The sequence below is a fragment of the Chelonoidis abingdonii genome, chromosome 2 (assembly GCF_003597395.2).
Source record: "Chelonoidis abingdonii isolate Lonesome George chromosome 2, CheloAbing_2.0, whole genome shotgun sequence".
Classification (NCBI taxonomy): domain Eukaryota; kingdom Metazoa; phylum Chordata; order Testudines; family Testudinidae; genus Chelonoidis; species Chelonoidis abingdonii.
Genome location: NC_133770.1, coordinates 93,781,692 through 93,807,581, shown reverse-complemented (window position 1 = coordinate 93,807,581; position 25,890 = coordinate 93,781,692). Strand labels below are relative to the sequence as shown.

Genomic DNA, 25,890 nt, shown 5'->3' with positions numbered 1-25,890 from the left:
TCTGGGGGCTGTCAGGGGCTAGGCAACGGGGGCGGGTTGGATGGAGCAGGAGTCCCGGGGGAGCTGTCAGGTGGTGAGAAGCAGGAAGGGTCGATAGGGGGCAGGGGAGGGCCACTCCTGGCTGTTTGGGGAGGCACAGCCTCCGCTAACCAGCCCTCCATACAATTTTGGAAACCCAATGTGGTCCTCAAGCCAAAAAGTTTGCCCCCCCTGCCCTAACTGTTACATACTATCTAATGGGTCTCTTGAGTACACAATCGTAGAATCGCAGGACTGGTAGGGACCTCGAGAGGCATCTAGTCCAGTTCCCTGCACTCATGGCATGCACGCATGCTTACAATGACAGTAGTTGTACATGCAACCAGTGTACATTGCTTGTCTGCACGCACAGACCGTATACATATTTAAAAATCTGCGCCTAAGTTAGCGCAGTTCCATTTTGACTCTGCATGTAAAGAGTTAACCCAGGACCCTTACAAATATCCAGTTAAATAGATTAGAATGACAAAGATGTTTTCTATCATTTAAAAATTCTTTTCTCCACTCAATCTTTACCATAATCTCTTCGAAATTTGAAATTGTTTCCCTACTTAAATGAATTTTCCTCTGTGATCGCTCAACCCCTGACAAATAGCCTTGATATTTACAGTGCTGCTCATGAGAAGTGAACTGCTAGCACTTCTTCAAAACCACCACAACAAAGAGCCCATAAAGCATTTTTGTTTCAAAACAAAGAATTACAGGATTATTGCAAATTAACATATTAAAGGAAAAGTTAAGATTACATTTTGGACCTTTCCAAAATTCTAACACTTTATGCTTATATTGGTCTTTTAACCTTCAGCATACTTTACAAATAAACCTAAATCCCCACAATACCCTAATAAAGTGGGAATGAGGCAGAAGTGCTCAGTGACTTCCCATGGGACACCAAGGGTATGTAAAGATCAGGATCAGAACTCAGAAGTTGGTGGCTCCTCATCCCATATTCAAACAAATAGATTGAGTATGTTTTTTGGATGGCTAACAATAGCATAAGCTACAGCTATAAAAAAAAGAAATCTTAAATTGAACTTGACATGTCATCAGAGAAATCTTTTCAGTAACACAGTGTCAGATAAACATTTGCAACATGCTTTTCAGTGCCTTTTTGGTATTTGAAGAAATCACACCCTAATTTGAAATGTTCCTGCTGAGTTTATTTCTGAGAATTCTTATTAACCGCGGGTCAACTAAAGAGCAACTTACTGAAAATGAGGCAGTGTTAATAATGTAGATGAGAATGACCAAGAAAGGTTAACATTTGTGACCATGATATTACAACCAGAGAAGTTATGTAATGCATGATGATAGAGAAGAAAGAAGGCAATGATATGCAAATCTATCCATTCAAGCTACTCAGTTGAAAAGACAGCTGGATGGAAAGAAACAAGCAGACACATGGGCACCTATCCATTTTACTTCAGGTACTTTTATATTCCACCAGCAAACTTTGTTTCTCTTTAAAAATGCACAAATGGAAAAATCTGAATAAAACCCTACAATGAAATTCTGTTGACAGGTGTTGAGGATAGAATCATATGCATGCTGTGAATATTTTTGTTAATTCTGAATCAGACTGTTTTGGTGGTATTTACACACCTTTATAATTTGATTTCTGTAAATGTTTATTTAGCAGAATGTTCATGGAAAATTGAAAAACCATAAATTTTCAAGAAGGGTGAAGATTTATGTTGAAAAGGCTCACATGGCCATATTATAGTGTGGGTCAGGTAAAAAACAAAATTATTTGACTTATGGAACTAATCATACAACAAAATACCAATTTTTTATTTTATTTTACAAATTTGAACACTCAAGGGAATCCTCTTAGTTCATGGGAAATCCATGGGCTAAAATTTATTTGCAAAACATTTGTCAAACATTTTTCAAATAATGAACAAATTTTCAAAAGTAACTGTCAGGTTGTGGAAATTTTGCTAATATGTAAAAGGGCCAAATTCACTTAATAAATTGTTCACAGCAAACTTTTCACTTGGTTCTAATAACAGGTATGTCTGTACTGAATGTCATTAGGCATTTTGCTTTTGATTCTCATAGCTGTATCTAAGTTACCCTAAAGTCTGAAAATATGAATGCGAAGTTTCAGGGAATGAACTCCAGAAGAATTTGATGCTCAGTCCAAATTAGAGTCTTTTAAACTCTATATCTTGACCTGCTAGAAAATTTGCTCACAAAACACTTTTCTATCAGAAAATGCAAACTAGACTGAATTGAAACTTTCTGCAGGAACTTGTCAATGGAAACTAGCCTGGGCTCACTGGGCTACCTGACCCCCAACCCAGGAGTTTTAAAATTGTCCATACTGTGGAAAAATTCATATATTCAACTTTTCATTTCAAATAGGAAGGTATTTTTTTTTCAGAAATGTGAAATTTTCCATAGGATAGAAATTCCAGTTCCTACACAGCTCTATGTAAAACACCCTTTTCTAAAAGAGACATATAATTAAATCAAGCAAACTTTCATTGTGTTTCCAGATCTGACAAAATACTATTTTCTAAAGCAAGAAAAGGAAATCCACCGTGGTATTTTGTGTGAGGATTCAAAGATCTTTCCTGGCTGCCTTTGCCAAGATATACATCATTTTCTTTCATAGTGTCAGAGAGTGCATTGCAATAAATTAATCACAAGCCACTTTAAAGGAAAGAGAAAAAAAACCAAATGTGAAATGAAAAAGAAAATCTAGTTTAAACTTTCTGTGCCTGTTCTCTATTTTCATTTTCAACACTTATCTTTAAATAATGGCAAAGGTGAGGTGGGAATATTTTTAAAATACACTCAACGCTTCTATTGTGTGTGTTAGCATCTCTAATACTCTCTGTTGTTACCACCAACACCAAAATTAAACATTATAAAAGTTACATATAGGACCTCCCTCATTCTTATCTCCCTATCTTACGAGCCAGGCAATAGACTGAGGACCCAGACAGACATAGCCTGGAAACTGGGATATGTTGAATTTTCTAGCCATACTTTTTTAGAGTAGATAAAAGGCTTTCAGTCTCCTCACAGGAGAGGAAGAAAGGCAATTCATAAGGGAAATACAGTAATTTTAAAAAGCCATTATAAATGAGCCCAGTAGTTCAGCAGATGTGCTCAAGTACAAAAAGCTGCAGCTATGAAGTTAGTCAGTTCCATCCACAATCATGCAATTCTGACCCAGTTTGCTTTTATCTTTTATGTCAGGCAATCTAAAGAAAATAGGATTTTATTTACTGGGAGAGGGGCAAATAAACTCACGACAATTAAAGACCAGAAATAATCTCTCAGTGGTTTAGGCCAGGGGCGTTTTAATGATAAAAAGGTTTAGATAAATTACTCAAGCCAAGTGTCTTGGTTGTCTTCTCTTTTTCTTTGCTCCCAGGGTGAAACAGACAGACCAGGCTCATTCTATTTACTACATCCTTTTAAGCTCTAAAACACACACATCTCGTCAGTCAGGAAATTATGGTACAACTGTCTTAAACAAAATCAGTTTTAAAAAGCCCATGGGAAACATGGAGCACTGTAAACTAAATCTTGGTCCCATCAAAGTCAACAGGAGTTTTACAACTGACTCCAGCAATACGGTCTGTTGCCTTGCATTTACCTCTACTCTCTCCTGTGGGCGTTTCAAACAGCATTCTTCTAATCTGGCAATTACAAAGCTTTCTTTTTCAATTGTAGCTGCTCTGTTGTTCTTTCTGTTCCTATTTCCAGTTCTAGGACCTGATTCAAGAAAGCTGTTCAGCATGTGCTTGAGTCCTGTTGAAGTCAATTGGAGTTAAGAACCTGCTTAGAGTTAGCACTTTCTTAAGTATTTTCCTGAATCAAGGCCAATTAAGTGCAGATTTGTATCACCTCATTCCCACACAACAGCTCTCCACTATTTCCCCCCTCACTCCTCGGCCAGCCTCACTTACCGATAGAACGTAGTATAATCCACTGTTGAGTGACAATTCTGAAACTCCCAAGCCTTGAGTTTCTGGCATTCCCTGTGGGCCCGAAGTTTTACCCTCACTGTTCCTTGGCACAGTTCAGGTACAGGTTTCTTCTGTGGCCGACTGCAGAACTCATTCGACTCCACGCGCCAGGATTCAGCAAAGTCATCCACATCAAACTTAAAATTCCCATCACCTCCTACCAGGTCATCTCTCTTGTGTCCATTATAGTTGCCACACAAGCCACAGAGTTTGCCTTTCAAATGTGGTGCAGCCATGACTTCGACAAAACTGTCTCCATCCCAGGAGATTTCCAAGCCTATTTCAGAGAGGAAGAAGAGGGAGGAAAGGATAATTAACAGCTATTTGTGTTTATAAACGTGTTTTTATGGGAACCTAAGTAAAAACATTTGGCCTCCTTCATAAAATCTATACATGCCTCAGTAAGGGCCTGGGCCTCCTCTACAGTAAGTGCAATATTACTCAGATCAGAGAGGATTACAAGGAATTATAACTGTTAGGTGTATCTGGATATGTTTATTTTTCTGGTGGAAGATGCTTGACTGACAGATCTGGAGATGAAATAGAAGCACTCTAAGTGAAATCCTGACCCTATTGAAGTCAATGGCAAAACTCCCATGATTTCAATGGAGCCAGGATTTCACCTATTATGTAGAAAAAGGTACAGCACAGACAGCAGCTGGACAAACTTTGCCTACACCACAGTACATCACCAATGAGTTTTGGAGAAGCCACATGCTCTAAAAGAGCATTCAGTCCCTGCCCTCTATTTTCATGTTGCCAACTGATAACTCTTTTGGATATGGACATCTAGTGTGAGACCAACAATTCATCTGACGCAGGTCAATAAAGATATGTCCGATGGGTAACAAATGTTCAGACAGTACCAACCTGAAATGGATTCAAAATGCTTAACTCAAAGGGGTTAAGGGCTCTGTAAGCCCATTACCAATCCTTGATCCAACTAATCTTCGTAAAGTACCAACCCAGTTGAAAGGGGGAGAGGGACTGAACGCTCATTCAGTAGCTGGGATTCAGATGGGTTGCTACATTCTGTGTCTGACAACACTTTCTTTAAACTAAGATTTAGCACTTTGGGCCATTGAATTTTAAATTGTTTTCTATGAGAAAGTATTATAATAAATCCCCATCATTTTGTTATTACGTTGGATAAAAAAAAGAACATTGGGAGCTGCTAAGGTTCAACTCCCACCAGAAACTGTTAACTTTTATTATAATTCTTATAGCCACTATCACCTGATAATCATATTTTACACGTAGTATGTTTCCATGAAAGCAGAACAAAGCACTCAACCAACATTAATTTCTCTTCCCAACATCCCTTTGAGGAAAGTAAGTATCATTATCCCCATTTTATTGGAAATGAGAAAGAATAAATGACTTTGTCAAAGTCACACAAGACGTTAGTGGCAGAGACCAGAAGACAACCTGGATTTCATTATGCCCAGTCCTGTCACCCATAATCCCATCTGTATTCCCCCCTATGTTTACGTATACAATTAAATAAAAGAACTAATCAGTCCATTCAAAACTGGCACAGTTTCTCCTGTAAAAAGTTCTCATTGTCTCACACTACAATTCCAATGTGCACAGCCCTCAAATAAAACTGGATGTGGTTAAATGGTAATTATGGTCAGAACAATGGCTGCAAAAGAGGTGCTTTGTCATTGGCATATATTGCCTTGGCCACATCCTGGCTTGAGACATGTAAGCAACTGTTTTGGAGACAGCAAGCAAGGTTTTGCAAGTACCTGCACAATATTCTTTCCCACACAGATTGCTTCTATAGTATGGTTTCTTAAGTTCTAGTTCATCTTGGTTTAGAACATGACTCTACTTTAAGAGTTTACGCTCAACTCATTCCCTTAATGAGCTTCATGAGGCTGCTGACCTGAAGTGGAGTCACAAAGGGATGGGAAGGGAGAATGGCCCACACCCAACTAGTTCAGGATTAATGTTGATTCAGTAAGGGTTAGATTACACAGCCCTGACTCATGTTGGTGAGCACTTGAATTCTGAAAAATGGGTGTCTAAACTTGGTGTTTACAGGCATTCCATATTTATTTGCTGTCAGAAATTTGATTTCTAAAAAGTGATTCATTGACTTCAGTGGAACTACTCGTGATTACCAGAATTAATAAGGCTTGTGCAGTCCAGGCGTCCAGCCCTAAATAAACTATTCACAATGTGCCTATATCCTTTACAATAGTTGTCACCAACCGGTCGATCGTGATTGATGGGTCGATCCTAAAGGATCTCCCAGTTGATCTCGATCTCCGGCGGTACAGCAGAACTTCCGCTAAGACAGGCTGTCTGCCTGCCCCAGACCCACACTGCTCCAAGAAGCGGCCAGCATGGCCCTGGGAGCATAGGGGCAGGGGTCTCCCTCTGTGCCCTGCTCCTGCCTGCAAGCACCACTCCTGCAGTTCCCATTGGCCGGGAACGGGGAGCTTTGGCCAATGGGAGCTGTGCGGCAGTGCTTTCAGAGAGGCAAAGTGCGTGAATCCATGTGCCACCCACCCCGCCCAGCAGCCATAGGGGCACATTGTCCCCTTCCAGGAACGGCGTGGGGCCAGGGTAGGCAGAAAGCCTGTCTTAGCAGCAGCCACGCTACGCCACCTACGAGGAGCCACCAGAGGTAAGTGCTGCTCAGCAGGAGGCTGCACACCAACCACCAGCCCTGAGCCCCATCCTGGAGCCGGCACACTGAACCGCCTCCTGCACCCCAAGCCCCAGCACTGAGCCCCCTCCCACAGCCACCACCTCAAACCAATCCTGAGCCCCCTCCCAGAGCCAGCATCCCATACCCCCTCCTACCCCAACCCCCTGCCCCAGCCCTGACACCCCTCCCAGAGCTTGTACCCCTCACCCCCTCCTGAAGCCCAACCCCCTGCCCCAGGCTCAGTCCAGAGCCCCCTCCCATACTGTGAATCCCTTGGCCTCAGCCCAGAGCCTGCATCTTCTCCCGAACCTCAACCCCCTGCCCTAGCCTAGTGAAGGTGGGTGACAGCGAGTGACGGAGGGGGGGATGGAGTAAGTGGGGCGGGGCTTTGTGGAAGGGGCAGAGCCTCCAGGAAGGGGTGGGGTAGATCCTGGGCTGTCCTTAACTTCAAAAAGTTATCTTGAGCATAAAAAGGTTGGAGATCACTGCTTTACAATATTTTAAAAGAGCTAGTTAGTGTGTCTTCATGTCCCCTTCTCTCTGAGCCCCATCCAGAGAAGATGTTGGTTACAGTCTCCCACTACAAATTCTGGCTCTTTAACTCAAGCTGTAGACATTTGTACTCTAAATGTGTCAGTTTCTGGTTCAACTCCCAGTGTTGACCAAGACAGCAACTGTTGCACTAGTAAAAGAGGATTTTTCTAAAACTCCCTCTAGTTTAGTTACACGATATCCTGATTTACTTTTCAGATCTTAGAGAACATTTTGTTACTGTATAATGCTACATTTTTAGATTCATTATTTTTCAGAGTCATTCAGTGATGCTTCTTTGGTTTTGATGAACAAAATAAAGATTTCTCTCTCTAATGGAGCCTTTTCTGCTTTTGGATAAGAGGAATTGTGTTGTATATTACAGTATTGGCTAATGTCATAATATACATGATATTTTCATTCTTCCCTAATCACACCATATAACATGTATCTTTTTATTTGTGCAAATGTGGAAAAATTAGTTTGTTTAAATAAACCAACTAACAAAGGGGATTATTCTACGGAACAATGTTTGAAATGGTCTCTTTGGCAGACAGAAACTGTTTGAAAGTGTTACTTGGTGCCTATTTTTAACCCCCACTGAATAGATGAGTTTCCCATTCTCTTGGATAGGAGTCAGGATGTAAGTAATTGGCAGGGTTTGAAGCCAAAGGATGCAGCATCTGTCTCATCTGGGGAAGTGCAGAATAGGAACATTTTTTTAGTTACTTTTTAGGGCTTTCCAGTTTTTCCTTTTTAGAAGGATGCTAAACCAACTTGTTACTCAGCTTAACTTGGCACAATATACTGTTTTTTAAAAAATTCATTGTTCATTTATGCGTGTCCCACACTGAGTCTCACATGCTGGAGGCTCACATCAATTGTTCTGCAGGATTTTTCAGTTAAGGCATCCTCAAGATCTGGCAGCCAAGATTCTGCTCTAAGGGTTTAAGTCCAAATACTTGCATACAAAGCCTCAGCAAATGAGATTTGTGCAGAGAATCTCTGCAGGTTTTGTGCAGACGGAATACTCCCCCATCCTGATGGTAGAGTGAAGAATTCTCGCATAATATCAGCTGCGCTCCCTTCTGTTTCCAACATGGGGATTTTAGATAAAAGTCTCTACAAAACCACAAATCCAATACAATACACTTGACCAACTATTTGCACCATCAGGGAGCATGGCACCAGAATCGCTGCTTCCTGGTGCGCAACACGTTCCTTCTCCCTGCACAGCCTCTCTGTAGCAAGTTCTGCCACTGTGCAGAGAAGCCAGGTAATTCTGCTGCTTTTGAGACATTGTTTGCCCAGGCAAAGAGGGATTGGCCCTTAGTGGTGTGTTCAGTGAAAGAAATCTGATCGTCGTCCATTAAAGGAAAGAATTATTTGGACTATAATTTGCAGCAGTTATATACTATTCAGGACGTTGTCATATGCCATATTTGCACTACATCTTCCACCACAGAGACAAAGATGTGTGCAGTTGTTTATTAGCTTTACGTCAACAACAAATGGAACAGCAGAAGGATTAGCTGCCAGTCGTCTTTGATTCAGAACCTCTCTCTGGGCTGTGGTTGGCTAATGAATTCCACATCACTAGAATTCAGTGTTCAGCTGACTGCAGAAGCAGCCCTCAAGATGCTTTAAATTAAGACTTTTGAGTAATGGTCATCTTGTGTGCATTTTACAGACAGGCAAAAAAATCCGCTTTGCCGTTTTGAGGAACAAGCCCATAGCTGGGATCCACATTATGCAGGGTTACATTTCCAGTGGATATGTGAATAGGTATCTCAATTGTCATCTCAGCAGTGGATGCTATGGCATATGTAAAATAATCTTGCTAGCTAATGAGTATCACTATGCCTCGTGTCTGTGACTGTATCACTTTATAGGCGAGATTGGTTTCACTGCTTTCACATGGCATTTAATGGAATTAACAGTAATTATTATTCTCACTGAAACAGTACTCCATTGTATAAGTGAAATTTCCCAGGACTGCTACCTACCTGACACGTGCTAATGAGAAATTTCTTAACTTCCACCCTGCATTTATCTATGCTGGAGTTCTACAGTCTCAGATCAGCTTATCAAAACAGCCGTATGCCCAATGGCCTAACATTTCGACAGTTAACATATTTGCTAGGATTCAGCAGACCTGCGTGTCTGCTCTCTCACTTCCTTATTCCTTCACAAAAGTTACCAGATGTTCTGACTGTTCCCATTTGTTCCCACTTCTGGGTCTAACAACACAAAGGAGACCAAAAGCCTGAATCACAGCTCCATACGGATACATTCTCATTCAGATAAAGAAAGAACCCTGCAAGTAGCTGAGGTAATACAGCAAGCCAGGGCCTGGTTTTCAAACTGGACCCTCCATTTTGGTGGGCATAATTTGGTATGCCCAGTGAATTTTGTCCACAATTTTGCATATGCAACTCATTCAGTCTTTGCCTGGCAATTCACTGCCGGTGTGGAATTGTGATTATATACACACTAACATGGGGCACAATTTTTTGCTGTCACTGAAAACATGAAGTCTTGTTTGAGAATCAACTTCCAATTGTTCAGTGTCACAGCACGTCACTTGGAGACCATAGGCAAACCATTTAGAAGTCACTGGAAGTGAAAATCGTATATGAATTTACATACACGGACTGTCCATGGACAGGTTTTCCGTTTGCAGAAAGTAACATATCCTGAAAAGAGATTCTGCAACAAACTGTAATTTGCAGATGAATCTCTGTTCTTGCATGCCTCAAAGGGATGTTGTAAGGTTGAATTAATTAATATTGATAGAGTTCTTTTAGATCCTCAAGCATAAAACGCTGTTTAAGCACAAAATGCACATGATTATTGATACTGAATTATTGTTTCTTCATGTTTGCAATTCTGGAATTGTTGCATTTAGAGATTTCACTAGATACAAGTCAGACACCACTGTATTAGCATCTTTTATGCTTCTGCCAATGTTTCTGATTTGGAGCAAGCCCCACCTGCTTTGGTTGTCACTTTCAGCAAGTAACCATCCAAGTCGATCTGAAACTGAGGAGTCTCGCACGGCAGTGATATCCGGGTCCCATTCCATTTCACTGTGAGGTGCTGCTGGAGGCTGATAGTGCTTCTGCCCAACACAAGGTCCACAGATTTTGTCCAGGAGAAAGAACGGGTCCGACGTGCATCGTTTTTCACCAGCACCTGGAAGGGCGAGGCAGAGGAGGAGCAGTCTTTTGTCAAAACGTACTGACATGTTCCCTGAAAGTTAAATGTCCTTCCATCAAAAGTGTTGTAGTGGGGGTCTCCAAATACAGTGCAAACTCCAGGCTCTGCAGGTGAGTGAGAAACAAAAGCACCATCAAGACCAATTGAAGTTTGAAAAGCAGCAGTTGATAAGAACTTAAGAGACACAGCCCACCCTTATACGCCCAAAAGTCTATAGTTAGGTGGAAGTGGAGGGCAACTAATAATAATAATACATTTTTTTAAATTGAATGACAAGCTTGTTGCTTTCTATTTTTTCAATTTAAACATTCTTTTCAGGGTTGGGACAATAAACATCAACATCTGTGAAACCAGCTAGAAACAAATGACAAACCAACCAGTCTAATTCCACCACTCAAGCTGAATGAAACATAGAAAAGAAATTAATCGGGGGGGGGGGCGTAAACGATGTTAGATTATTTAAAAAAATTCAGTTCCAGCAACCAAAGGCCCTGATCCCACAATCAAATCTGTGCCTGTGCCCAAATCCTTGTTTCTGTGCAAAACCCAGTGGAAGTCATTGGGGCTCTGGGCAGGCACAAGGGTCTGGGCATGTAGGTTTTATTGCAGGCCGAAGGCGTTAATAGTGACAGAAATATGGAATATATTATATATGTTCCATGATATAATTCATTTTAATTATATATATACACAAATTATATCCTGACCCCATTGAAATCAATGGGCATTGTGCCATTGACTTCAGCAGTTTCAGGATCTGGCCTTACATGTTTATATATTTATATATATACCATTTATATTATAGACATAGACAGATATAGTTGTTTGGCCAGATTCACTTGTTTGTTCTGGCTGGCCTGCTCTGCTCTAGAGATATAAAGTAGCTGTAAATTTGCCTACCAGTGAATCTAATGCCTACACATAAAATGTACTCTCACATTCACTAGATAATTCTATAAAATATAATCTAGCCACTAACATAATTTAACCACTTTGATTTTTTTAGTCGATATGGTTCTGTTGATACCTGGTTTAAGTCAATATTGGTTGAAAAACAAGCACTTTGTGAATATCTAATAGTGTGATTTATTTATATAATTATTTTCTACGAATGTAGGATAAATTTCTGGCTGGCGTTTTCATCTGTGAACATGTCAGAGAAGTCACAGGTCAATGGGGAGCAAAGTGCATTTTTTTCACCCTGATTATTATTTTTATAATTTTTTTTGTATTGCTGTAGCACGTAGGGTAACCAAGCATAGACTAGCACCCCATTGTGCTAGACACTTCACAAAAATTCAACAAAAAGACAATCCTTCCATGAGGAGTTAAGTAGTTCTAAATCTATAGATTTCTATATCTATATCAATTAATGCAGCACAGCTTCACTGATGCAGCTGCACCACTGCCGCACTTCTGATGAAGACGCTCCAAGCCGACACAGAGATCTCCCATCGACTTAATAACTCCTGCCTCTGCGACAGGCAGTAGTTATATACTGGCACTTAGGTTGGCATAATTTACATGCCTCAGGGATGTGGATTATTCACACCCCTGAGCAATGTAAATTACACAGAAGTAATTTGTTGTGTAGATAGAGCTTAAGTATGGGCTTGCCTTCACTACAGGGGTAAGTCCACCTAAGTTATGCTACTCCAGCTAGGTGAATAACATAGCTGGAGTCCATATAGCTTAAGTCGACTTACCCTGGTGTCTTCATTGTGCTGCGTTGATGGGGGATGCTCTGCAGTCAATTTCCCTTACTCTTCTTGGACAACTGAATACCAGGGTCAACTGGAGAGTGTTCTGCCGTCAATTTAGGGGGTCTTCACTAGACCTATAAAATCAACCCCTGCTGTATCGATTGCAGCAGCATCAATCTCCCCATAATGAAGACCAGACCTTCGATTCTAACTCCCCTCCAATGGAGAGACTGTTTGTAGGCTATGTATGATCAGAGATACGGATGAGACTTTAGTGGCAAGGTCTAGGGATTAAGGGGAATGCTCATGTATTTTAGAGTTTCAGCCTCCTAATGCAGCAATAAACACTAGCAACACTACCATCAGCTGATTACTGCTGTTCCTGGCAGGAATTGTCTGCATGACAAGGATGTACACAGTGCTGCTATCAACAGAATACAGGTGTACATTAATGTTGCTCTTGAAGCTTCAACATACAATCACCACAGCAATCAGGCAGTTATCACTAGAACTATTCATTAAAAGATGAAAGTGGATAAAGAAGTTATATAAATACCACTTATCTTTTGAAAAGTTTAAAAAAAACATTAATCAATGATCCACCTGGTTAATCCAGCCTCTTGGGTCTAAAATTGACTAATACAAACCTACAAAGGTGGAAGAAAGCATGGTCTTGTGGATAAGACATAGAACTGGGATCTGGGAGCTATGCCATACATGCATTCTTCCTCTACCACCTTAAGTAAGCCACTTAGGTCACACTTTTTTATGTTTGGATGCCTAGCTGAGGACCCCTTGGCTCTGACTTTTTTCAAAGATAAGGGCATCCCCAACATCAGCTGGGGTCAATGAGAACTGTAGAAATCTGAAAATCATGTCTTACAAATTACCAAATGAACCCTAAAAATAAATAAATTAAGGGGTATTTTTGAAAATGTGTGCACCAACCTCTGTGTGCCTCAGTTTCCTCATATGAAAAGGATAAGGATCATACTATTCACCTCACAGGAGTCTTATTTTACCGCTGACAAGTTCTATTGATTTCAAGTGATGGTTACCTGTTTAATGAATTGTAGCATCAGGTTCTGATGCTACTGGTAAGTATTATTAGCATTTTGCCTTCATTTTCCTGTGTATCAAATGCAATTATTTGCATAAAATTTATTTCCTTATTTGTTTTAAGAAATTACATATCATTTCTATTCATGTGGGCACAGAACTTCTAAGAAAACGAGGAAATAGCCCAAACCATAGTGAAAATTTTAATAAAAAGAACTGTTTTTGGTCTGTGTTTCTGGAGGCCAAGAATATGGGGTTATTGTATATATTATTACCTAGTGTCTTTTTTTATTTCAGCTAAGACAGACATCGTTAAGAATCAAGACACAGAGAACAAACATCATTTATATATGTGCCAGCTAAATTGTTAGTACTGACAGGATCCAAAAGAAATGTTTATTTTTGATTTTGAATGTGTTATGCAGAGTAATGTTGTTTTATGTTATGTTACATTGTGTCACATCATGTGTCAACTTGGTGTAGCGCACTTACAATAAAAAAAGAATATATTCTGGGCTGGACAATTCAGTGTCTGATGCAAATATTATTGTTTACTTTAAGAACTGAAATTTAAAAAGAGAATTACCTAGGAATAGTCTAAATTAGCTGATACTATAGTGCCTTTGTATAAAATATTTCTGAAAGTTTTGTTAGAAATGTGTTTAAAAAAAATCAACAGTTTGCATGAGTGTGTGAGAGATACCTCAAACACTAGCCAACAAGGAGAACTGTTGGCCTGAAAAGGAAGCTTAAATACAGAGTGTAACCGGATTGTAAAGGGCAAAGTATACAAAAAGGATTCCAGCCACCATGTGTAGCTTGCTTCCCCCTCCTCCTCACCCAGCAGGGTTTCAATCACAGATTGTTCATGTTCTTTTCCCCCCAGAGATATGAGACCTATTGGAAGAAGTGGTTCTCTAGTTAACAGTGTATGAGCAGCCCTCTTCAGTAATACTGAAGTCATTCAGTGGATGTGCCAACAAGTGGACCTGTAAAGGGGCTAGCACACTCCCCTGTGTTTACATGCACACACATTCTGTCCTCACCTCTTAAAGACTTTGACCAAGATTTTCAGAAAGTCTGGGATTTTCAAAAGGGCAGAACAGAGTTAGGTGATTATCTCCCAGTTGCATCCCTAATTCCCTTGGGGTCCTTTGAAAATCCCATACTAAGCCCATCTTTTGACTCCTAAATAAGTGACCTTATTTTCCAAACTGCTGAGTTCAGTGAGATCTTTTAAAAATAAGATCACTTATTTAGCAGCCTAAACATGGACTTAGGAGCCTACCATTAGGCTTCTGCTGTTGAAAATCTTGGCCTTTGTGTGCATCTCCTACAGTACATTCAGTCTCCACCAACCTAAAGGATCTAAAAATTTGCCTGTGACCTAGATAGTTCCAGTTCCTAGCAGACTGGCTTAAACTTGGCATTTATAAAGCAAGAGCTCATGCAGTGCAGAGTAGATACCCTAAATAAATTATTATTTAGTCACTGGAGTGAACTCTGAGGAAACTGGTTTGGACATTTTCTAAGTAAAGAGAGAGGGGAAAAATAGAAGTTTACAGGTTAAGGTGATTTATTTGTATATCTATAACTCAAAAAGAACTGAGCTTTTTAAAACCAAAATGAAACATTGAATGTAATTAGCCAAATGGTAAACTAAGCCCTAAATTAAATGGGGCAAATTATTAACGGCACATGCATAACAGAATTTCATATTTTTTTTAATTTAAAAATGCTAATCCATATAATACTTTCATCGTAATTGCCCCATGGTACAGCTTGATATAATATACATTGTAAGGTGTTTTGTCAAAAAAACAAAACAAAAAAAAACCCCAACAATCACAACTCCATGGGAGAAGATATGATCTAATTCATAAATAAAACGGCTATTCAGATTTATCTAATTATGTACTCATGCAGCTGAAAAGTCTGTATGGGTAAATCACATGCAGGTTTTCTAGGTATTTACCCTTGCAGTCTATTTTGTTGATATACACTTCCCTGAGAGGAGATTTTTAAAAGTGATTACTATAAAAGGGAGCAATGTGCTATAGTAAATTAAGATACCAGTTGTTACTACCAGAGACTTGGATTCTAATATATGTCACAGGTGTCTAAAATTTGGTGACCTCACTCTTGCCTATAGTGATCACTTGCCTATTACAAAATCGAAGACTGATTTGGCATGACCGGCACATTCTGCCCAGAAAAGGCCTATAACTGAAATAATAATAAATGATACTAGTAGACGTATATAGCACTTTTCATTTGAAGATCTCAGAATACCTTTAAAAATCTTAATTAATGAAACCACACAACACCAAATTGTGGCAGGTACAATAGGTAAACTGAAGTACAGAGAGGTTGTGGCTCAGTCATGATAGGAGATGTGATAACTGATTAGGATTAAAGCTCATCCAGGGAGCTGTGGTGGGAAGCTTTCACAGTGCCTAAGCCCTCTACACCTCTAGCAAGTGCTGTCAGTCCTTCTAAGCAAGGACGATAGATTTAACCTGAATTCCTTGCTTTTAGTCGTGAGTTGAGGTCAGATTATTAATATCATTTGAATGTAGTTTAGTGGTGTTTGTGAGGTATATGAAAATGACCTTGATATAACATAGGTTTACTAATTTATGGAATTGACGTCAATGGCACTTTTTATAAAGCAGGCCAAAAAGACCATATTTCATTACACTTTTACAACAGGATAAACTAAACAGTTGAACTAAACGACATTTTCCACCGGTCTGACCACTGTGTTTAATTAATAATAACTGTACCCCAGCCATGGAGCTTAGGAAATGATGTGCCAAAACTAACGACAGTTAATTCCAGCAGCAATAGACAAAGGGACTCACTACCCCTTTAGGAGACTAGGTCTCTTTTCCTTCTGCCACAAACTGTTTTGAAAAATACATTTTAAACTAAAAAAAAAAATTGTCTTTTAACAATCACTGTTTTGGACCCAGTTTGTAGAAATTGGCTATGCACATCAGTACTCAGCTGTCCTGAGCACAGTGTGTTCTTGTACCTCCTATGTTGTTTTTGCTTTGGGAAGTCATGTCTGCTAGACGGCCAGAAATGTCTAGTGTATTAATAAGTGTAATGTGTGTACATCTTATCTTATCAGAAGCAGGCTGCTGTTGCAAGACCTCTGATGATCTGACACTTTGCATTATAAGTATACCAGTTTGGAACTTGTTAGTTAATTTAAAAAAAATTCTTTTATAAAAGCTACTTAATATTTCCCCCTCAGCATTGGGGCCAGTGCTGAGACACACCACTCCAAAGGGAGATCCAAGAAGAACTGTCCCTTTAGTCGGCCCAGAGGAGCGTGCCTACTGCATCAACTTTTGGGATAGTGTAAAATGCTTCAATTTCTGCATCTAGGCAGCTCTGCCAGCCAGTGTGGGCAGGAGGGATGGGGGCATAACTCCCCTTCTGTCTGTTTTGGTTAGAAACTCTACAGCTGCTAGGAGGGACTGCTGTTATCCCGAGCCCCTGCACAGAAAAGGCCTGATCTATGGCCTATTGAAGTGAATGGAAAGACACTTACTGACTTGTGGAGGAGTTGAATCAGGCCCAGCATGCAAGAGGGACATGGTTTCTTTAGCACTCCCCTGTCTAAGTACTTGCCCAGGGCCTAGTTCACTCTGTTCTTAAGTAAGGTGTCACTTGATGAGCTACAGTTGGTACTTCAATAACAGCAGGTATATAAGCATCACACTCTTCTTCAGTGGTGAAGGCACTTGACCTTTAGTTTCACTTGTCTTGAGGGTTATTGCTTACATAAATCACCATGGAGTCTTTTGTAACCTTCAAAAGTCATTTTAATCTTAATTTAATTATTTTTATTTTAAACAAAAATAACAACTCCCCTGGCACTTGGAGAGCAGAACACTTTGTAATTCAATGAAAATAGCTCTGAAAAAATGACATCATCCTCTTTCCTTTATTCATCTTGAGAAGAAAAATACTTTTGAGTTCAACTCAGGAAGGCTTTCAGTGGCAGTGAATTACATAGTGCATCACCTATTTAAGATTTTAATTTACCTCCCTCTCAAATGATCCTGATGTTGCCCTGCTATAAATTACTGCCTAAGAATTTCTACAAGAACCTGCCCATCACATGAAGTCAGGCTGTGATTTTATAATTGACAAGGGGACCACTAGAGGCAAGACTCAAGTCACCAAATTCATGGCATTTGTGAAAGGTCATATTTGAACCCAGGTCTCTGAAAGTTTTGGTGCCTTTGAAATTGAGTACACAGAAAACGTATATCTGTTAAAACAAATCCTGCTTCATTTCAAAATCCTTCCATCCACTCCTCTTTTCTGTCTCTCATTCTGAGTCTATGTCACATATTTCTATGACCAATATCACTCATTCTAGCTTTGGAGTACTGAGAACTGGACTTATGGTAAGAGATTTGTTGGATTAATTTATTAATACAGGATATTTTCACGACACCAATTCAACCACAAATTCCTTCACTAAGGCCAAATGGTGTTTATACAATTGCTCTAAACATGTCTAATAGCAATATGTTAAGAATGCTTCAGTACATTTGAGATGCATAATGGAAGAAGTAATGTACATCATCGGTATAATCTGATAGTAGCCAACATAAATGATTATAAGCTACAGCTGATTGGCAAATTTCAAAAAGTTAAAAAAATTAGACAAAAAACAGACATTTTCCATAGAAATTATTTTTAGTTTTCGGACTGCTCTGTTATAAAGTATTAAGGTCCTGATTCAGCAGTGCATCCCTATTCAGTAAAGCACTTAAGAATTTGCCTACCTTTAAATTAAGCATGGGCTCAAGTGCTTTGCTGAATAGGGATGAACTTAAGGAAATGCTTAAATACTTTGATAATAGGGCTATGGGAGGGAAAGGATGATGCTATGACTAAAGCACAGAACTATATCAAGAGACCTGTGTTCCACTGTATTCCCTATCTCTGCCACAGACTTCCTGTTTGACCCTTGCAAACCTTTTCTGACTCTAACAAATCAGCATAAGGACCTGGAGCATGAAATCTGATTAAGCTTCGTATTTCTTCATATCACTACCTTAGCTTGGATAACCGTAGCCAGGGTGAATCAAATAACATTTGCAAATTTCACAGGCAAGCTATAATTTATACTTCATAGCGAGAAATGTTTCCTCTAATTTGACACACACAAAAAGTGGTATTTGGAAGATTAAAAATTCTCTTTGACAGATATTTTATTTTTAATTTATGGGAGATATTATACTAACTCTGTCCCGTGCTAAAAGCGCCTGTCTATGCCTCCATCAAAAAAGAGGGAGATGAAATGTGAGCATGGTTTGACTATAACTTTTTCCTGATAGAATAAAAGAGAATTTTTAAAATGTGAAGAGGGAACTTACTCACTTTCAGTGCAAATAGGACAGCATCCTTTTCTGTTCAGGATCTTACCCTAATTGGGAAAAAGATAGACTGGTTTACTGAAAGCATTTTTGGAGCAAAGACTGTTATGTTGTAAGGCTGGATAAACCTTTGAAAATAGTTAAAGTTGTGTTTGAACTCAATGCCCTGGTTACAGCTTCAAATATCAGGTGTTAAAAACAGACAGAATATTCAAAAAGCTTCCTGGCAGTCCCCTAAGAAATAAAATACTAAAAGGACTCTCTGTTGCTACTTTCTCTTAGAGAGAGCAGGGGGAATTTGTACTCATGTATTCATGGCTATCTAAAGTACACTAGTTGTTTTATATAACTAAGACGTCAACCTTTTTCCCATAAAATACATATGGTTCATTTCTGATGCAGATTGCTTGTATCCCTTCAGTTGCTTATGGGAAATCCTCACTAAAGAGAGTCATTCATCCAGCTACAAATATCAGCAAGAGATCTCACTGGTACAAATCAAGTTTATTCAAATTCTCTTCTATGAGTAAATACGGTGATAGTCCTTACAAAATCATATTACTAAAATAGAAATAGTGGACCAAATTCTCTGCTGGAGCCAATGGGTGAAACCCCATAAGTGTACTATTTATATCAGCAAAGACTTTGGTCCAATATTAGTAATATTGAGCAAAGGCTCAATCCACTTTGCCCAGGCCAAGGTTTTTGTTTGTTTGTGTGTGTGTGTGTTTGTGTTTTAAATAGTTCTGTCTCAAATAGAGGTTGCTAGAATTAGGAAATATGTGCTTTTGTTTGTGTGTGTGCATGTGTCCTTTTAAAATCTTCACTGAATTAAAAAGTGGCCTAATTGATTTAGTTCAAATTTGCTGAAACTGACCTTCAAGTTGAGAATAATCATAAAAAATCTCAACCTGAAAGGTGGATGCTTTTGAGGATTTGTCCAACACAAAAAGTTTGTCTGCAGCAGGCTACTGCAGGGTAGATTCACAGCCCAACTTGCCACAAACTACTTGTTTGCGTAGACAAACCCTTAGTGAAACCTAGAGTGATGATAACTGAAACTGCTTTGTAAGTCACCCACCATATACATGCAAGGAAGCAAGAAGCATATGGAACTTCCTTACTTCCCTGCATTGGCTCTCCACATCACTTGTGGCAGCTCATGGAGGGGAGAGCAGCCTCTGTAGGGCTACTACTGTGGTTCTCTTACAACTGGGCAGAGTTTTGGCTCTGCCTCTCTCAGTGCACCAGCCAGAGCAGAACTGAAAAGAATGGAGAAGTAATCAGCAGCTGGTACAGAGCTCATGTGAGTTACCTCTCCCCCAGAGCAAAGGGAGAACCAGGGACCAGACTGTGATTCTGAGTCTCTCAAGCACCTATTATAATAAAACGCTTTTAAACACCTCTAACTAAGTGCCATATAAACCCCCAAAATAATATACAGAGATATTTAGTTGGGCAACCCTTATTAGCATTAATGGGAGACATGCAGCTTAATGCCCATACTGAATATTCTTACCTCTCTGTTTCAATAAAAGAGTTGAAATCATCAGCCAAGCTGGAAATGGCAGGAATTCAAGTGAAATTGGAATCTGCAAGGCAGCCTGCTGAGGCTGGTTACTTGAGCCACTATATTGGCATGGGATCCTGTTTTTGTCTTGTAGAATAAGGAAGCCCATTATTGCTAACATGTGCTGCAAGAGTTCGTTAGCACTGAGGGTTCCCTTAGGAGTGGGATAAGTGATGTGATCCCATTTTTACCTATGATTATTTATAAGCACACTGCATTCAAGTCTCTTTATTTTCTAGGATTTTTCTTCTTTTTCATGAGTTTTCAAGTCTATGTTCGAGGAGGGATTTTTTTAAAGGCAAGAATAATTAGGGTTTGGGGCGACGCTGGTTGGTTGTGCAATAGCAACAGCTGTTGTTTTTTTGTGCCTCATTTGGCACTGCAGTAAAAACAGCAACTTTTTGTTTGCAATAATAACAGATGTGTATAAAATTAAACACTGTCTATGCTTGGGATGGGAGAACGTGTTCTGAATAAATTTTAAACTCACATGAAGTTCACGGGTTCAAAATTTATCCACAGAATCAAATCCTCTGAAAGGCTTCATGTGCAATGAACTTAGCTCGATTAACTATTTCATGGAAATGGTGCTCAAAGACAATTTTATGCTTCAAAATCACCATGTACTTTCATAGTAGCATTGGAAGAAACATCTCTACAGCAACTCAGCTTTAGCCCAGGCTGGTATCACTAATTAGAAGTGTGGTATGTACTGGTGGTGCGAGGAGGACAACAGCAAGGTGGAAAATGATAGTGAGAGAGAGAGAATGGAGATGATATAAAGGAACCAAAGGACTTGGAAGAGTAAAGAATGTGGAGAGGAGAAAAGGGTAAATGAGGAGAATATGGGCTTATTTTCATGTACAGCAGTGCAGCTGCACTCTGTAGTGCTTTAGTGAAGACGCTACTACACCGACAGGAGAGTTTTTCCCATCAGTGTAGTTAATCCATCTCTCTGAGAGGCGGTACCAGTGCTGATAGAAGAAGCTCCCGTTAACATACACTATCTACATACACCGTTGACATACACTGTCTACACCAGGGATTAGGTTGGTATACTTGCATTGCTCAGGTGTGTGGATTTTTCACACTCTGAACAACATAATTATACTGATATAAGTTTGTAGTGAAGACGTGGCCTTAGAAAAGAAGAGAGCTAGAGAATCTCTACAGGGACTCAATCCTGAAGAGGATGAGTTTACTTCATTTCAGTAAAGCACCTAAGTACACGCTCAACTTTAAATATAGGGGCATGCCTGTTGGCTTCAGCCGGACTACCCACATGCTTAAATTCTTTGCTGGATCGAGGCCAGAGTGCTCAGCACATTGTCGAATGAAGCCCAAGGCAACAGAGGAAGTATGCCTGTAGAATCAGTGATCAGAAAGTGGAAACAGAAACCATGAACCAAAAGGCTCAGTAGAAACCCAAAGCAGGGCTGACTTTGCTATCGGTGTGGCCAGAGGGCATTAAAATAGAGACACATACATTGCCTCAGTGTGCAAATGAAAGAAACTCAGAAAGGCACTTCCTGAAATTATCAGAATAGTAAAAGATTCTATTTAAAAAAAAAAGTAAGAAAAAATGTGTATAACCTTGGGAAAAATGAAAGAAATGGCAGACACAATCTCACAAAATGTGGCAACCTGCCACCAGTCCAGACGGTAATACAAGTGGTTACTGGGTATAAAAAACATCTACAGCTTTACCAGTGTGAAGCCTGTTCTGAGTCAGATATAAAAGTCCTAATTAATTTAGAATTAGGTTGATGAATGAATCAATATTCCATCAGGAAAACTTCACGAACAGAAAGCTAAAGCTGAAGAGTTAAGCTTTTATAAGTCAAGGTATAAATATTTAAGCTTGCCTGCATATCCTTAACTCTTTCACCCTTGTATGTGTGCATTATGACACAGAATTTAATGGCACAAACACATAAGGCCACTCTTACTCGCACCAAGCAGTGCCTCACTCCACAAGTAGTACCACAAGAGTGGGTCTAATGGTCTAGAATGCTATTTAAAACTAGTAAGGAAATCAAGATACTACCCATATTTTTTCTAAGCAATATAGTATTCTCTTGTACAATTTTTCTTCAGCCTACTTCATAATATGCTTACAAACTTGCAGCACACACATCACTACCAAATCTATATCTTGTATTATGCAAAGTATAGGTAGGTTTGTGAAAAGGATCAAACGATTAACATATGTTATTTGCTTTAAAATTCCTTAAGGCGAGATAGAAAATTAGAATCCAACTATAGAGTTGCTTTCTTCTTTCTAATAGTCCTTATCTTGAAAAAAAAATGAGAATCATGTGTTTTTACATTAGGGTGATGTTTTGGCAAAGGGTTAGTTTTTTGGTTGATTTGTTGGTTGTGGGGTTTTGGAGCTGGAAAAGAAAAGGCAATAGTGTTTGCAGCAGACTGTGAGCAGCCATTTTGAATCCTAGGACAGAATGGCTGGGTTAGAACCTATTAGGAGTGGAGAGATGGCACAGGTGCTTATTTTGCCCTGAGGAGGAACTGGCTTTTGTTTGGTAACTCAGTTTGGGGGTTTAGTTTAGTTCACAAGCTTGTTTTAGTCTAGGAGTGTATCGTAGTTCAGAAGCTCACTACTGCTTGGAAGTTTAGTATTGTTTGGAAGCCTGCAGCAGCCTGGGAATTTAGCTTAGTTCACAAGCTTATTCTAGATTTGGGAACTGATTCCATTCCTGAGAACCCATCCCAGTTTCAGAAGCTTAATTTGGATTGGGTTTCCAGCCCCAGCTAGAACCCAGGGCTGGTATAATTTAGTAAACAGTTTCAGATTAAAGCCTTTCTATGCTAACAGGGGATTTATAAAGGGATGTTTATTTCTTATGAAGCTGCTAATGGCATTTTGTGAGTTAAATTGATATGCTTTCTATGCTTCTCAACATTTAAAATCCTTTACTTTCTATATTTTTAATGGAGGACTTAGAACTCTTTTTGCTCTTGACTTCACTTATGAGTCTAGGACTCACACCACCCATACTAGGATTGTAGTATGACAATGCTGAAAGAGCATGTAAGTGTGCCTTATGGGTTGGAGAGTTAAAACTATTATTGGAATGTATAAGGTGAATTTTCACATGGCATTGTTTTCCGCAGTTGATTGTATGAACAACAAGGGAAACAGTACATTTATTACCTTAACGGATCATTTCCAGTCTTTTCTATTCATAAGTTTATTTAAATGAAATATAATGTAATGTTGTATTTTGCAACCGGGCCATATTAAATTACTTTAGCAACCTGAGGTCTGAGGAGCCCTAAAAGCTTAAACTGGGTAAATGAAGGACACTATAGAGGGGCATCCAATTTTTTCTGTGGTGCCATGCTCCTAAGAATTCTCATAGAAAACTAGATGTGCTAGATAAAAAGTCTTCTATGGTCTCAGGTTCTCATTTCCTACGCACTCCTTAAGAATTGCATGAGGAAATCCCATTACCTGCTAATACTCCCAGAAGAGTTGCGTTAATGCATGCTTACTAAGGTATACAGTAGCAGAGCTCCTCTCTTGTGAAGCTTAAGGAGGCTCATGGCAGAAGGACTGAACTCCTTTGAACCACCAAAAAGGTGAAGTAGAAGATTGCCTCTACTGCACAGAATTCCGAAGGCTCACTGGTACAGTGACCTTGCCTCTATAGCATTTGGAAATCCAAAGTACAAACACCTCTACCACTGCCCTTGGCTGTCAAAAAGTCACCAAAATACATTTCTGTTCATGGGAGTTTGTCGCAGGTATTTGTGACTAATATTTTCTCCTTTTGGCTTCCATGACTGTGAAGGAAACATTGAGAAGGAGTAATGCTAATAACTTGGAGATCTCTTCAGCGGGTTGCTTTAAAATGACTCTCTGCATAAGATGTCATTTTAGATCTGCTTTTCCTGAAAGCTTGTACTATTTAAACTAAGTAATTTGCAAATTACAGGCATCCAAAACAGAAAATGTTAGACCAATAAAGCTACCAAGACAGAGAAGTAAGCCTGGGAGCAGAGAGAGCAGCTTTGGTTCAGATATAAAAGGGAGAGTGGAAACACAGGAGCCTTCAGAGCAAAGAGAGAGACCTGAGGGCAGAGCTAGGCAAGGCTGAAAGGAGATGTTGCAGTGCTTTGAGAATTTTAGAGGCAAGGTGGGTGAAGTAATATCTTTTATTGGACCAACTCCTGTTGGTGAAAGAGACAAGCTTTCAAGCTTACACAGAACATTTCAGAAGTTGGTCTAATAAAATATATTACCTCATCTACCTTGTCTCTAATATCCTGGGACCAACACAGTTTACAACACTGCACACAATTGAGAATCCTAGTCAACTATAGACTCTAGAATTTTTGACAGTTCCTTCTTCTCAAGGCTTCATGTACACCAGTTCAACTGAGAAACACTGACAAAGATAAATGAGGGTCGGGGCAGAGAACACATTCCATTAAAAACTCACATGAGGGCAGCTGTTGACTGGAATGCACTGCTTCTTGCGACACTCCGTCTTGCCTTTCACACAAGCACAGATGGTGCAGTTAACAGAGGACCACCTCTCTCCATCCTGCAGGAGGGAGAACACGATATAGCTATCAGCTGGAGTGGCGGAAGGAAGCTATTTCAACAGTGTATCATTTTCATTGCACAGAAAAGTACTGCTTTCCCTATTGGAGTTACATCATTGTTTAGTCTAAATTATTATGAGGTGCTCATCCACACCCAGTCCAGTTAAAAATGAAGACGAGCAGGGATTTCTTCCCTCTGATCCTTCAGGTTAGAAAATCATTCTTCCAAGTCCATGTTTTCTTTTTCCTTGAATGACCTGATTAGCTGCATTGTTTCTCGAACCACTGGAATGTGATCACACCTATTGTGAAATTTTCATTTAAGCTGACATAATTAGGAAAATCTGATTCATTACCTTCAGATAACTGACATGTTTAAATTCTTGGATGTGAAAGCATTTCATTAAGATGTCAGAATACAATGAATTTATTACCAGATGCGGCACCATTCTGGGTCCACAGGAATGGACAAATAATGAATTCTGATTTAGATTGCTTACAGTGCTTTAGCAGACCCTTGATCTGCGAAACATCTGAAAATGTTTAGAACAGATATAACACTAAACTACTCAAATGTATAGCAGGAACAGTATTATTCCAGAAGACAGTCTGTCTCTCTAAAAAAGTATTCAGAGGGCAGCAGAATGCTCTTCATATGGTTTTAACATATTCAGGAAAGTATGGGGAACTGTCCTGGCTCATTTCTACATGCCTTTGTATTTGCCAAGTGCAGTTTCTAAAGCATTCCACCTCACCCACGTACAGTCCTGTGCTAGCCCGTGTAGAGCCTGAATGTGCAAGCTTTCTGTTTACAGGATGCTTGAGCAGGAAGGGTGAGGGGAGGCAGACAGAAAGAGAGTAGAGGCAGTCCAAGAGGACAGAAGAGGATTATGGATCCACCTACACTAGAGTTCCTCAGTGTTGGGATCATAGTGAAAGCACCCTCAAATTTTAAGTAGCAAAACAGCCTGATTTTTTATGCACAGTATTGTCTGTTACAGCTGTCCCCCTGCTAGCATTCCTCTTTCCCTTCTCCTTTCTGTTTGTCCTGGGTGGCTGCCCCTCCCGGCCATTGTGCTAACTAAAGTCACAGCCCTATTCATAGGGATGGCTTGTACAGACTAACTGGAGCCACTGCCCTGCCTAG

General features: G+C 39.7%; 1 protein-coding gene across 1 annotated transcript in view; it reads right to left on the bottom strand.

Annotated features, from left to right (window-relative positions):
• Window positions 1–25,890, bottom strand: part of BMPER (BMP binding endothelial regulator) — a 217,616-nt gene that overhangs the window by 59,892 nt on the left and 131,834 nt on the right. The window contains exons 10-13 of the mRNA XM_032778745.2: window positions 24,638–24,742; window positions 18,609–18,654; window positions 10,212–10,541; window positions 3,966–4,302 (exon numbers count right to left, since the gene is read on the bottom strand). Of these exons, the coding sequence (XP_032634636.1) occupies window positions 3,966–4,302; window positions 10,212–10,541; window positions 18,609–18,654; window positions 24,638–24,742 (818 nt within the window). The remainder of the gene's footprint in view (window positions 1–3,965; window positions 4,303–10,211; window positions 10,542–18,608; window positions 18,655–24,637; window positions 24,743–25,890) is intronic.